Consider the following 13561-nt stretch of genomic DNA (forward strand, 5'->3'; position numbering starts at 1 on the left):
AGAAATTTCTATTGTGCAACTAAAGCAAAATACAGAAATAAATTATATAATGGGGCTGATATAAGGAAACACTTCTCCATAGCCTAAGAACCTATCTTTCCAGACTGCACTGCAATGTGACAATGAGTAGGGCTGGAAGGGAGTGGGGAAGAAATTGGACAAAGGAGCGAACAGAGGCATGGACACTTATCCCAGTATGTCATGTAATGGTCTGAGAGTCTCAAGAGGCACAGCTGAAATCCAGTTACTCCTTCCAAACGGTGCTTTCTTCCCCTGCATACATTCTTATGCCTTTTGTTTATATTCTTCTACAATAATTAACTTCCTTTGAATACCCTCATTTTTACCTTCTCTTGCATGGCACTTTGTCTCCATGCTTTTAAGACAACATAGTTAATGGTAGAGAGCCCAAAAAAAGCTTTTGTGCAGCAATAATGAAGACTGCAATAATAAAAATGAAATGATTGTCATTCCTCCAAAAGATTAATAAGAATATAGATCTTTAGCCAAACTATTTCAGCAGCATAAAGATAATGCTGTGTGACCAAAAAATTCAAAACACTTCCCCCGAGAAGCCAGAGCCAAAAACAAAAATGGCAGCAGAGCTCAAAGACTTCACTCCAGGAAACACAGAAAAGAATGAGGCCACCCAATATGAGCAAGGTTTTTTACATAATATTTCCTGCAGCCTGAAAATAAAACCTTAACTCTGTAGTGGCTCTGAGAGGAAAAGGTGTTAAATTATGAAACTCAGAGAAGCTCTCAAACTGGCCAAGAACAACATTAAAAAAAAAAAAAGATTATTTTTCTTCTTTGGTTCTTGAGAGATGGGTATAATTTCGCTGACTGCATTCCTCTTTTAATGAATTCCAAGTGGCATTGAATTTTAAGAAGATAAAAAGAGGAACAGGGTATTGTGAGACACTATATCAGGTATTTTAAACTAGGACTGGATTAAGTTCATTAAATTAGACCTACCAAAACTAGAAAATGATGAGAAATTCACTTATTACCTTCTACAATCACCAATCCAGAACTAAATAACTTACGAACACACAGCCTTTAGAGTCTAAAAAGTCAGTGTTGATTCTGCCCCTCATGTTTCAGTGTCCTTATCTGTAAAGTGGGGATTAAAACAACACTTACTTTTGCTAAAAAGAGAATGCACGTAAAGGATTTAACATTGGCTAGCAAATAGTAAGTGTTCGAGCTTAATTCCCAATACAGCTCCTCTACCCCCTTTTCTTTTTTTTCTTCCTTTTTTTTTTTTGGTATTATTCTGTTTTTTTTTCCCCAGCTTTACTGCGATATTATTGACATATAAGATTGTGTAATAAGGAGTCCAATTTGATGATTTGATACTGCAATGGTTACCAAAATAATGTTAGTTTACCAACATATTCATCAACTCACATAGTTACCTTCTTTGTTGTTGTTTTAATGGTGAGAAATTTTAAGATCTACTCTTAGCAATTTCAAGTATACAACGCTGTGTTGCAACTATGCTTACTGTGTTGTATGTTACATTCCCAGAACTTACTCATCTTATAACTGAAATTTGTACCCTCTGACCTCATTGACTTATTCCCCACCCCTGCCAACCAATGATCTACTGTTTCTATGAATGTTTTTGTTTGTTTAAGGGTTTCGATTACACATGTAAGTGGGATTATAGAGAGTCAGTCTTTCTCTGTCTGTCTGACTTCTTTCACTTAGGATAATGTCCTCAAGATCCACCTCGGTTGTTGCAAATAGCAGGATTTCCTTCTTTTTATTTTTTATTTATCTGTCTCTTATCTTTCTAGGGCTGCGCCTGAGGCACATGGAGGTTCCCAGGCAAGGGCTCCAGTCAGAGCTGTAGCTGCTGGCTTTTGCCACAGCCACGCCGACCCGAGCCACCTCTGCAATCTACCCCACAGCTCACAGCAACACCAGATCCTTGACCCACTGAGCCATGACAGGAACTCCAGAATTTCCTTCATTAATAACACCTCTCAGTGTGTGTGTGTGTGTGTGTGCGCGCCCGCATACACGTTGAGGGCGAGATATCCCAGATTTCTTTTAATAAGCACATCTTTTTGTAACCCAAATTGAATGTAATACAATGGATTACTTAGGGATGATTACTCAGCAAGAAACAGATACTACTGGTTACAATGCTGTAATGACCAGGGAGGCTGAACACCGAAGAAGGAAAAACGTACACACATCAGAGGTCCCAGGACACATTTGCGTGTGAAGCCAACCATTCAGCCAGCACCACATTCTTCTGTTGACTTTCAGAGTTGTGAATTAGGCTGCAGACTATTTTAAGAGTCCAAAAATGGAGTGACTCTAGCTTTGCATAATGGAAGGTCATATTCAGGCCCTGCTAAGAATATCTATTTTTGTTAGGTTTGATCAACCCTTTTTAAAAACAGGTTTATGGAGATACAGTAGATATACAGTAAATCACATTTTTTTTTCTTTTGTCTTTTTTAAGGCCGCACCCGTGGCATATGGAGGTTCCCAAGATAGGGGCTGAATTGGGGCTGTAGCTGCTGGCCTACACCAGAGCCACAGCAACACTGGATCCAAGCCGCATCTGCGACCTACACCACAGCTCACGGCCAGACCGGATCCTTAACCCACTGAGCGAGGCCAGGGATTGAACCTGCGACCTCATGGTTCCTAGTCAGATTTGTTAACCACTGAGCCACAACAGGCACTCTTAAGTCACGTATTTAAAATGTAAAATAAGGAGTTCCCGTAGTGGCTCACTGGTTAAGGAATGCGACTAAGAACGATGAGGGTTGCGGGTTCGATCCCTGACCTCGATCAGTGTGTTAAGGATCCGGCGTTGCCGTGAGCTGTGGTGTAGGTTGCAGATGTGGCTCTGATCTCGCGTTGCTGTTACTCTGGTGTAGGCTGGTGGCTACAGCTCCGATTAGACTCCTAGCCTGGGCACCTCCATATGCTGCGGGAGCAGCCCGAGAAACGGCAAAAAAGACCAAAAAAGTAAAATAAAATGTAAAATAAATAAAATGTTAAAATGTGATATATGTTGTCACTCTTGACACCCTAAAAAAAAAAAAAAGATTTAATCAATTTATTCTTGTGCTTTTAGCTACTGTAAATCTATCTCTGTTAATAATACTGTAGGAAAATAATTTTCTTGCAATTTTGAAATCCTTTACTCTTCTTTCTCTGCTCCTCAAACTAGTGTTTTTACAACTAGGGATATTTACTCCATGAGGTCCCTTAGGGCATAATTATTGCACGTAAGAAGTATACCTTATAAAATCATCTCTATCTATGGTAATAATGGTAATAATCTAAAAGAGCCAGTCTAAGAAGATAGAGGCTTTGGACCGTAAATTAGAAAGAACTTATCTGTGGATGCCCAAAAGCTAGTGATTTACTAACATAATGTGCTTCTAAAACATATCTAAGTCTTCCAAGATATTATTTATCTATTCATTTATTGGCCTTTTTAGGGCTGTACCTGCATCATATGGAAGTTCCCAGGCTAGGGGTCAAATCAGAGCTCCAGCTGCTGGCCTACACCACAGCCACAGCAACACCAGATCCGAGCTGCGTCTGCAACCTACACCGCTGCTCGCGGCAATGCCGGATCCTTGACCCACTGAGCAAGGCCAAGGATCAAACCTGCGTCCTCATGGATACTAGTCAGAGTCATTTCTGCTGAGCTATGATGGGAACTCCAGTCTTCCAAGAAATTAAAAAAAAAAAAAATTTCACTCATAACAAGCAGAGAGCAAAGGATCAGACTTTGCTAAGGACCATCAGACAGGAGTTCTGTCATAAATCAGCTGCACATACCTGGATTACTCATTTAACTTTTTTCTCCCCAGTTTTTTCCTCTTATAAATACTACTAGACAAAAAGATCTGAGTTTACCTGTAGTTCTATACCTTTACCCCTGGCAAATATGGAAATTATTCATACTTTTATAATTATTTATTTATTTATTTATTTATTTTTGGCAGCAGGCGGAAGTTCCCAGGCCAGGGATTGAACCCATGCCACAGCTGTGACCTGAGCCATAGCAGTGACAACACCAGATCCTTAACACCAGGCCACCAGGAAGCTCCAGATACTTTTACTTTTAATGGTTCTTAAACTTATTATACACATGCAAAATAAGATTTAATTTAGATTATCCTGCAAGTAAATATTACAAAGGGAATGGACTTCCTCTATCTTGAAGGGTGTGGGAGCCACACAAGACACAGGTCTACCTGCTAGTCCCATCCACAGCACTCCTTACACCACCCACACTGTTCCTTCTGGCTGCCTCTGTCACCTGACAAATCACTTCAATTCCCCACACGGCACTCTCAGCTCTCTCCTCCCACCCTTGCAGTGTAGGAAAAATTATAAATAAATCCTATATTCACATGACAGCCCATGCCCAGGCCTGTGTATTTTCTGGGACTAATTGCTTAGGGAAAGCCAATACTCTAGAGCAAATCTCATTCCAGTCTACATGGTAATTATATGCTAATGCCTTTTGAAATTAATTCAGAACCCCCACACCAGCACTGCAGTAAAGGAGAAAGACTCTGAGATTTAATCGCATTGTCTTCTGGGGGTTTAATGTAAGATTTCTTTTATACATGAACTGGGCCATCCATCGACAGAACCGACTGCTCTTGCACTGTAACAATTCAGTTCCACAGCCACAAAACTGCTGGAGGTGTCGTAGCAAAAATCAGTCATGGAGAGGGCGCTAGGAGAGATGCAAAATTCCGTACTTCAAAAAAGCCACTGCATATGTTTGACCGTTCTCTCGTCTACTTCCTATAAATTAGCCTCAGCTGAGGGCCTAAAAGAAGTCAGCTCAACTATAAATAAAAGGAGGCTGTGAGCAAAGTAATAATGTAATGACAACAAAGAAATTATGAGAATTAATAAGAGCCAATGGTGGAGGTGTAAGAATAATCAAGACACAGATAACTTTACCTCAATTGAGGAGAGAAACCACAAAAATGAACGGAGTGTGAATGGATGAGTAAATACACAAGATTTGCCGTAGCCCAGAAATCTGGTAAGTATCATCTAAAAGCCTCCTTTGTGAGGCAGTGTCCTTCTGCAATCTAACATGCTGTTTATCCAAACAACAGCTACTATAACCCTGGCTTCTAGCTTTCCTGGTACTCATCATTAAATCAATGTCTTATTCTCAGTTCAAATGCGCACTGGATTTGATGTTAGTTTACACTATATACAAATTCTTCACATATCATAGAGAAATGACTGAAATTTTTCTCAGCTATAAAAAAAAACCAGGAGAATATTTCCCACATGAATATTTTTCCCCTGTCGACTCTGGCTTGTAACTGTGTAAGACTCCAGTATGTGCATTTTTCCACTCTCAGCTTTTTAAGATGCTACATGGAGTTACTGAACAATCGAAGACCGTCTCCCTCTGGGACATATTTTCAGAGACAAATGTATCACTGTAAGTAAGCTAAAAAGAACTGAAATACACAAATCCACATGAAAGTATTATAAACATCATTAGTTGAAATGTACTGTGGTATTACCATGTGCCAGACAACAGAGAAAAACTTGCTACATCTTCTCTCATTAATTCTCATAACAGGAGTTCCCATTTTGGCTCAGTGGTAACGAACCTGACTAGTATCCATAAGGATGTGGGTTCAATCTCTGGCCTCAATCAGCAGATTAAGGATCCAGCATTGCCATGAGCTGTGGTTTAGGTCCCAGATGCGGCTCGGATCCCGCATTGCTGTGGCTGTGGCGTAAGCCAGCATGTACAACAATGATTTGACCCCTAGCCTTGGGAACTTCGATATGCCATGGTTGTGGCCATAAAAAGACAGACAGACAGACACACACACACACAATTCTCATAACACCCTCTGAGGTTGATGCAGTCACTAGGCTGTAAGCTCTCCGAAAACAGGACCACAAATGTCAAAGCAAAATCAGCACCTTGTTCCTAGACTTCCTCCTATATGACAGATGCACAGTCAAGTACTTGCTGAATGAATGAAAACTTTCCACTTGATAGAACAATAAAGATTAATAATTAGCCAAAGATATGTGATGCTAGAATATATTTTCATTTGTTTGTCTCAATATGTTTTCATTTGTTATTTTTAAAAAATAAGAGACTCTTGGAGAATGGAAGGGGGATTAATTTATTGCAATATCTAATCTTCTTGTTCTTTCCATCTCTAAATGAACATAAGATTGCTAAGCAGTAACAGAAGGACCAAATTCAGAACGTCAAAGGAAGGAATAGGAGGAGTCCGAAATGGCAAGATGATAACAACATTGTTTTTCATTCAGGAGAGCCTCTAGCCTAGAAAACAGATACCTGAAGTTTCTGTCTTTAAGGGAAGAAACGTGTTCTAATTAATAACCATGTGCCATGCACTATGTTAAGTCCCTTATGAAATGCAACTAATAACTGAAAGAATTAGGATAAGTTAACATAGGTCTTCCAAGTCCAGTGTTCATGGCCCTGCACAGTGTTGACTATTCTGTAGGACCCGTAAAACACTCTCATTTCTCTGTAGCCACAGCTCATCTGCTACCTCTATCTAATAAAATGTCAGACAGAGAAATAAAATACCAGTTCCCCAGATGGCCATGATCCCATAGGCTATTCCATCTTGGGTATTACTAAGGTAGAGGGAATAGAATAGGAATCTTCATGTTCCAAATTATAGCTTTTGGAACATTTCCACGTACCACACAAGACAGGAAATCTCTGTCTAGGTTCGTATAATACAACAGAATGATTTAAAATACATGATTCCCTAGAGCCAAGAGCATCATAAATCAGGACTCCCATGGATCTAAACAGATGGGGTTCAGCTGATGTACCGTGGGGAACACAGTAGACCTCAGTGGCCAGAGCATGGATATTGGAGCCTGGTATGCTTGGGTTCTTTATAAAACATAGTAACTTGGTTCTATAAGTTATCTATGCACTTTTAAAAATACATCAAGTGGGGATAACAGCAGTTCTTACCATAAAGGGCTCTTAAGAATACTGAATACAAATGTGGGAGCACATAGACACAATGCTAGGAATTACTCAGCAAATTAGTTTTTACTTTCTTTTTTTTTTTTTTTTTGGCTTTTCTAGGGCTGCACCTACAGCATATGGAAATTCCCAGGCTAAGGGTCCAATCCGAGCTGTAGCTGCCGGCCTACACCACAGCCACAGCACCTCAGGAATCCAAGCCGCGTCTGCAACCTACACCATAGCCCATGGCAACACCGGATCCCCAACCCACTGAGCGAGGTCAGAGATCGAACCCACAACCTCATGGTTCCTAGTCGGATTCGTTAACCACTGAGCCACGACGGGAACTCCAGTTTTTACTTTCATCATTATTACTCCCACTACCACTTTGGTTTCATTTCTCAAGAAATCTCAAAACTTAAGCCAAAGGTGGTTTGTTTTTACAGTCGTGTAAATTATTTGTATAATCTGGAGATTAGGCCCTTGTCGGGTGCATTGTTTGCAAAGATTTTCTCCTATTCTGTGGGTTGTCTTTCAGTTTTTGTTTCTTTGTTTGTTTTTCTTTTTACGGCCACTGGGCTAGGGGTTGAATTGGAGCTGTAACTAGCTGCCAGACTATGCCACAGCCACTGCAGTGACAGATCTGAGCCACATCTGTGACCTACACTGCAGCTTGAAGCAATGCTAGACCCTTAACCTAATGAGCAAGGCCGGGGATTGAATCCGAATCCTCACGGACACTATGTCAGATTCTTAACCTGCTGAGCTACAACAGGAACTCTTTTTTTTTTTTTTTTTCCCCTCCGTTTTTTTAAATGGTTTCCTTTGCTGTGTGAAATCTTTTGAGTTTATTTTTGTTTTTATTGTCTTTATTCCAGGAGGTAGATCAAACAAGATCTTGCTGTGATTTATGTCAAAGAGCATTTTGCCTATGTTTTCTTCTAGGAGTATTATAGAATCTGGCCTGACGTTTAGGTGTTTAACCCATTTTGAGATTATTTTTGTGTATGGTGTTAGAGAAAAAAATGAAACAACCCGATTGAAAAATAGGCAGAAGACCTAAATAGACACTTCTTCAAAGAAGACATACGGATGGCCAGTAGACACATGAAAAAATGCTCAACGTTGCTAGATATTAGAGAAATGTAAATCAAAACTACGATGAGGCACCACTTCACACTGGTCAGAATGGCCATCAATAACAAGTCTACAGGAGTTCCTGTCATGGCTCAGCGGTTAACAAACCCAACTAGCATCCATGACGATGTGGGTTCAATCCCTGGCATTGCTCAGTGGGTTAAGGATACGGTGTTGCTGTGAGCTGTGGTGTAGATCACAAACTCAGCTCAGATCCCACGTTGCTGTGCTTCTGGCGTAGGCTGGAGGTTATAGCTCCAATTGGACCCCTAGCCTGTGAATTCCATATGACATGAGTGCAGCCCTAAAAAACCAAAAAGACAACTACAACAACAAAAATAACAAGTCTACAAATACATGCTGGAGAGGGTGTGGAGAAACAGGAACTCCTTCACTGTTGGTAGAAATGTAAATTGGTACAACAGCTATAGGAAATCAGCATGGCGGTTCCTTAGAAAACTAAAAATAGAACTATCATACAGTCCCACAATCCCATTCCTGGGCATATACCTAGACAAAACTATAATTCAAAAAGTTACATGCACCCCTATGTTCATAGCAGCACTATTCACAAATAGCCACAACATGGAAACAATCTAAATGTCCATCAATAGATGAATGGATTAAGAAGATGTGGTATTTATATACAATGGAATACTACTCAGCCATAAAAAAGCATGAAATGATGCCATTTGAAGCAACATGGATGGAACTAGAGATTCTCATACTAAGTGAATAAGTCAGAAAGAGGAAGACAAATACATATGATATCACTTATATGTGGAATCTAAAATACAGCACAAATGAACCTATCCATAAAATAGAAACAGACTCACAGACATGGGGAACAGACTTGTGGTTGCCAAGGGGGAGGGAGGAGGAAGAGGGATGAACAGGGAGTTTGGGGTTGGTAGATGCAAACTATTACATTTAGAATGGATAAACAATGAGTTCCTACTCTACAGTACAGTGAACTAAGTCCAGTTTCTTGGGATGGAACGTGATGGAAGACAGTATGAGAAAAAGAATGTGTATACACACACACACACACATATATGGCTCACTATGCTGTACAGCAGAGATTGACACAACACTGTAAATCAACTACACTTCAATAAAAATACAATAAAACAAAAATATAAGCCAAAGGAAATAAACTTGAAGCAATGAATTATATTGGTTAATACATACTGTCACTTTCGATTTTTATTAAAGATCATGTGAGTTGGTGCTACTATCCAACATGGGTCCTTTCATGATGTTATACTACAACATATAAAGAACAAGAAAAGTAATTCCAGCAGTGCCTTCTTCATGGAAACAGGTCTTAGATGGGGAGACAATGCTGGGGCTTAGAAGACAGAGAGTGATGCTAAAGGTCTCACAGTGGTATCGGACCAGCTTTGGCTAGAGATATTATTAGGCAAGTCACATTATGGTTGTCTATGAATTCTATTCTGAGTCGGAGTCTGAAAAGGAAATTGTAAAATGAAAAATTAGTAAGGCCTCATTTTAAGTAAGCCATCTGACACTTAGTGCCTCTGTGATTCAGTCCCCCTCAATGTCCAAGAGTTGGAGTATTTTAGGCAAGAGGTCTCACAGCACACTGGGTAACAAAGAGCTAAGAAGTCAAAACTGCTCAATACTGGACCCCAACACTTCATTTACTTTATGATCTCAGCAGTAAAACAGTATCTGGTACCAGGTACATATTAGCTGTTGCTACTGTTGTTGTTTTGGTGTTTTGGGTTTTTTGTTGTTGTTGTTATATAACAAGCTTTTTACGTCTCTTTTCTTCCTTGAGACTGTGAGCTATTTGAATGAAGGGACTGGATGTACTCATCTCTTTTTCTGTGTCCAGTCCTAGGAGATACTCAAAAAAATGTTAGCTGAATGAATGACTGAACAGGCCAATAAATATCAAAATATCAGAGTAGAAACCCTAACTTTAAGTATAGGAAAATAAGAACAACCTTTTCATATTACTGATGAAATCATCTAAAGTATTAGCAGAGGATCAGTCATCTCCTTAGTTTCTCTTATCTCTCCTCTTCCTAAATGAGGAACCCATGTGGGCTTAACCACATCACCAACTTCACAGGTATTAACCAGTCCTTGACAACAAGTTTATAAAGTTTTGTTTGCTATAACAACTTCACTCCAAACTAAACAACAACAGAAACAAATGTTAATACATATGGTAAGTTCGAAAGCTAAAAAGAATTTTGATAAATACTAATAATACTAGATTAATAAACAAATAAGTTTTGAACCTTTGGAATTTATATATAAAAACAAGCCCTGATGGTCCTGCTGTGGCTCAGTGGGTTAAAAACCTGGCATAGTGTCATAAGGGTGCAGGTTAGACCCTTGGCCTCACTCAGTGGGTTAAAGATCTGGCTTTGTTGCAAGCTGCAGTGTAGGTTACAGATGCGGCTCAGATCTGGTATCTCTGTGGCTGTGGCATAGGCCTGCAGCTGCAGCTCCAATGCCACCCCTAGCCTGGGAACTTCCAAATGCCGCAGGTGTGGCGCAGGGGCAGGGAAAGAAGCCCTATCCTTTTAATATGTTTCCATGAGACTTTACTTAAGGGGCCCCTAAATTATTTTGTGAGATTAGTTTTTTACCTATGTGGCACACAGCAACTATAAGCAACAACATGACTTTTGTTCTTGCTTAGGAAAATTTTCTATAGATGAAGAAACTGTAATTCATGGCATTCTTCCTCTTCACTTCATTTTTCTGTACACTATGCTCTATACCCCTTCATCTCGGCAGAACAGAAATTAAGAACATATGCCCCTCACCTCCAACAGTTCATCTCCAATACGCATTCGCCCGTCTTTGGCAGCAGGTCCTTCCGGGTTAATTCCCACCACGAATATGCTCATGCGTGATCTGTCTTTGTTACCAGCAAGGCTGAGTCCAAGTCCATTTTTATCCTTTTCAAGTTCAATAATGTGCAATTCTCCAGGCAGGTCTGCATATCTTTGCCTAATTTTTTCTGTCAAAAAAAAAAGGTAAAAAAAATTTAAATAGAGCACTTGAATCTATATTACAAAAGTACTAACACTGCCTCATCCTTACGGATTCCTCTATAATGAACTGTCCCTTCTCGAGAGTGAAGTACTTGAGGTCATTCATAGCTTTACACATAGATTACAGTTAAAAATTTTTTGAGATCCTTCTGAGAAGACCAGCTCACCCATAAAACCTCTGATTGTTCAGTTCACACTGCCCTAGAATTTCTATGCAATATTTTTGTACCTAAGAGAGTCCCCACAACACGGTAGAAACCCTGGTCTCCTGACACACCCCCCACCCCAAATAAAAGAAAAAGGGAAATAATATATACTGATCACCAGCTATGTTGCAAGCAAGGCATTTGGTCTTGGAAATATCATTTTGAATACAACATACATGATTCTATTCTCAAGGACTTGCAGTCCAGGAGGAAAGCAAATCAACGATTCTAAATAATTACATTTCTTTAAAGTATACGAAGGGTACAAAACAATTTCAGGTGTTACGTGAGTACAAACAAGGGGAAATAAGGATGTTGGTTTAGCTGTCAGATCTGAATTCAATACACAAATATACTACCTACTCAGTGTCTAATAAATAATACATTATTTCACCTCCAAGGAGTTCCACTTCATTGTCTTTAAAATGGGCATATTAATACCCACTTCATGGATTAAATAAAATACATGTTAAAGGACTTAATAGCTCATGGTTTATAGGTATTTTATAATTCTTTTTATTTATTTTATATTAATTATCATTTTTTTTACTAGTAAATCAATGAAACTAGAACACACCCTCACACCATGCACAAAAATAAACTCAAAATGGCTTAAAGACTTAAATATAAGACAAGACACCATCAAACTCCTGGAAGAGAACATAGGCAAAACATTCTCTAATATCAACCTTATGAATATTTTCTCAAGTCATTCTCCCAAAGCAATGGAAGTAAGAGCAAAATAAAGCAAGGGACCTAGTCAAACTGACAAGCTTTTGCACAGCAAAGGAAACCCAAAATAAAACAAAAAGACAACTTACAGAATGGGAGAAAATAGTTTCCAATGATGCAACTGACAAGGGCTTCATCTCTAAAATATATAAACAACTTATACAACTCAACAGCAAAAAAGCCAACCACCCAATGGAAAAATGGGCAAAAGACCTGAACAGACATTTATCCAAAGAAGATACACAGATGGCCAACAAGCACATGAAAAAATGCTCATCATCACTGATTATTAGAGAAATGCAAATCAAAACTACTATGAGGTACCACCTCACACCTGTCAGAATGGCTGTCATTAATGACTGCACAAATAACAAATGCTGGAGGGGGTGTGGAGAAAAGGGAACCCTCCTGCACTGTTGGTGGGAATGTAATCTGGTACAACCACTATGGAGATCAGTATGGAGATAGCTTAGAAATCTATACATAGAACTACCATATGACTCAGCAATCCCACTCTTGGGCATATACCCAGACAAAACTTTCCTTGAAAAAGACACATGCACCCACATGTTCATTGCAGCACTAGTCATAATAGCCAAGACATGGAAACAACCCAAATGTCCATCAACAAATGATTGGATTAGGAAGATGTGGTACGTATAGACAATGGAATACTACTCAGCGATAAAAAAGAACAAAATAATGCCATTTGCAGCAACATGGATGGAACTAGAGACTCTCATACTGAGTGAAGTAAGTCAGAAAGACAAATACCACTGATATCACTTATATCTGGAATCTAATATACGGAACTAATGAACCTTTCCACAGAAAAGAAAATCATGGACTTGCAAAATAGATTTGCGGTTGCCAAGGGGGAGGAGGAGGGAGTGGGGTGGTTGGGGAGCTTGGGGTTAATAGATACAAACTATTGCCTTTGGGATGGATTAGCAATGAGATCATGCTGTGTAGCCCTGGGAACTATGTCTAGTCATTTATGATGGAGCATGATAATGTTCAAAAATTGAATGTGTACATGTATGTGTAACTGGGTCACTGTACTATACAGTAGGAAAAAAAACTGTGTTGTGGTATTTTTTATAATTCTTTAATTTGATCTTCTGTCTCACCTTCCAACCTCCACTTTATGGTCTAAATTCCGTATCTGAAGACATAGCTGGTTATGCTTCACTTGTGTTGTTTCTGTGCAACAAAACCACATTGGCAGATCACTGTGGAGAATGATACTGCTTTAAATATGCCTTGTACCCCATGCAGCACCAGTTCAGGCCAGGTGTGCTGCCAAGGCTTGCTGACTACTCCATGGCATGATGCAATCATCTCATCAGCCAAATAACCAAGTGGGAGCTTGTGACTATCCTGAAACTCTCCACACTCAGTCTAACACTTAAGTTCACTGTCCTCAGAGGGAACCTTGTAAC

The 13561-nt window shown here is 39.5% G+C and overlaps 1 protein-coding gene across 3 annotated transcripts in view; it reads right to left on the bottom strand.

Moving 5' to 3' along the window:
* The window catches only part of PATJ (PATJ crumbs cell polarity complex component), a 353453-nt gene that overhangs the window by 145472 nt on the left and 194420 nt on the right, over positions 1–13561 (bottom strand). For all 3 annotated transcript variants that reach the window (XM_047788846.1, XM_047788847.1, XM_047788845.1), the window contains exon 28: positions 10951–11147. In XM_047788846.1, coding sequence (XP_047644802.1) covers positions 10951–11147 — 197 coding nt within the window. The remainder of the gene's footprint in view (positions 1–10950; positions 11148–13561) is intronic.

This window comes from Phacochoerus africanus, chromosome 8 (assembly GCF_016906955.1).
Source record: "Phacochoerus africanus isolate WHEZ1 chromosome 8, ROS_Pafr_v1, whole genome shotgun sequence".
In the NCBI taxonomy this organism is placed as follows: Eukaryota; Metazoa; Chordata; class Mammalia; order Artiodactyla; family Suidae; genus Phacochoerus; species Phacochoerus africanus.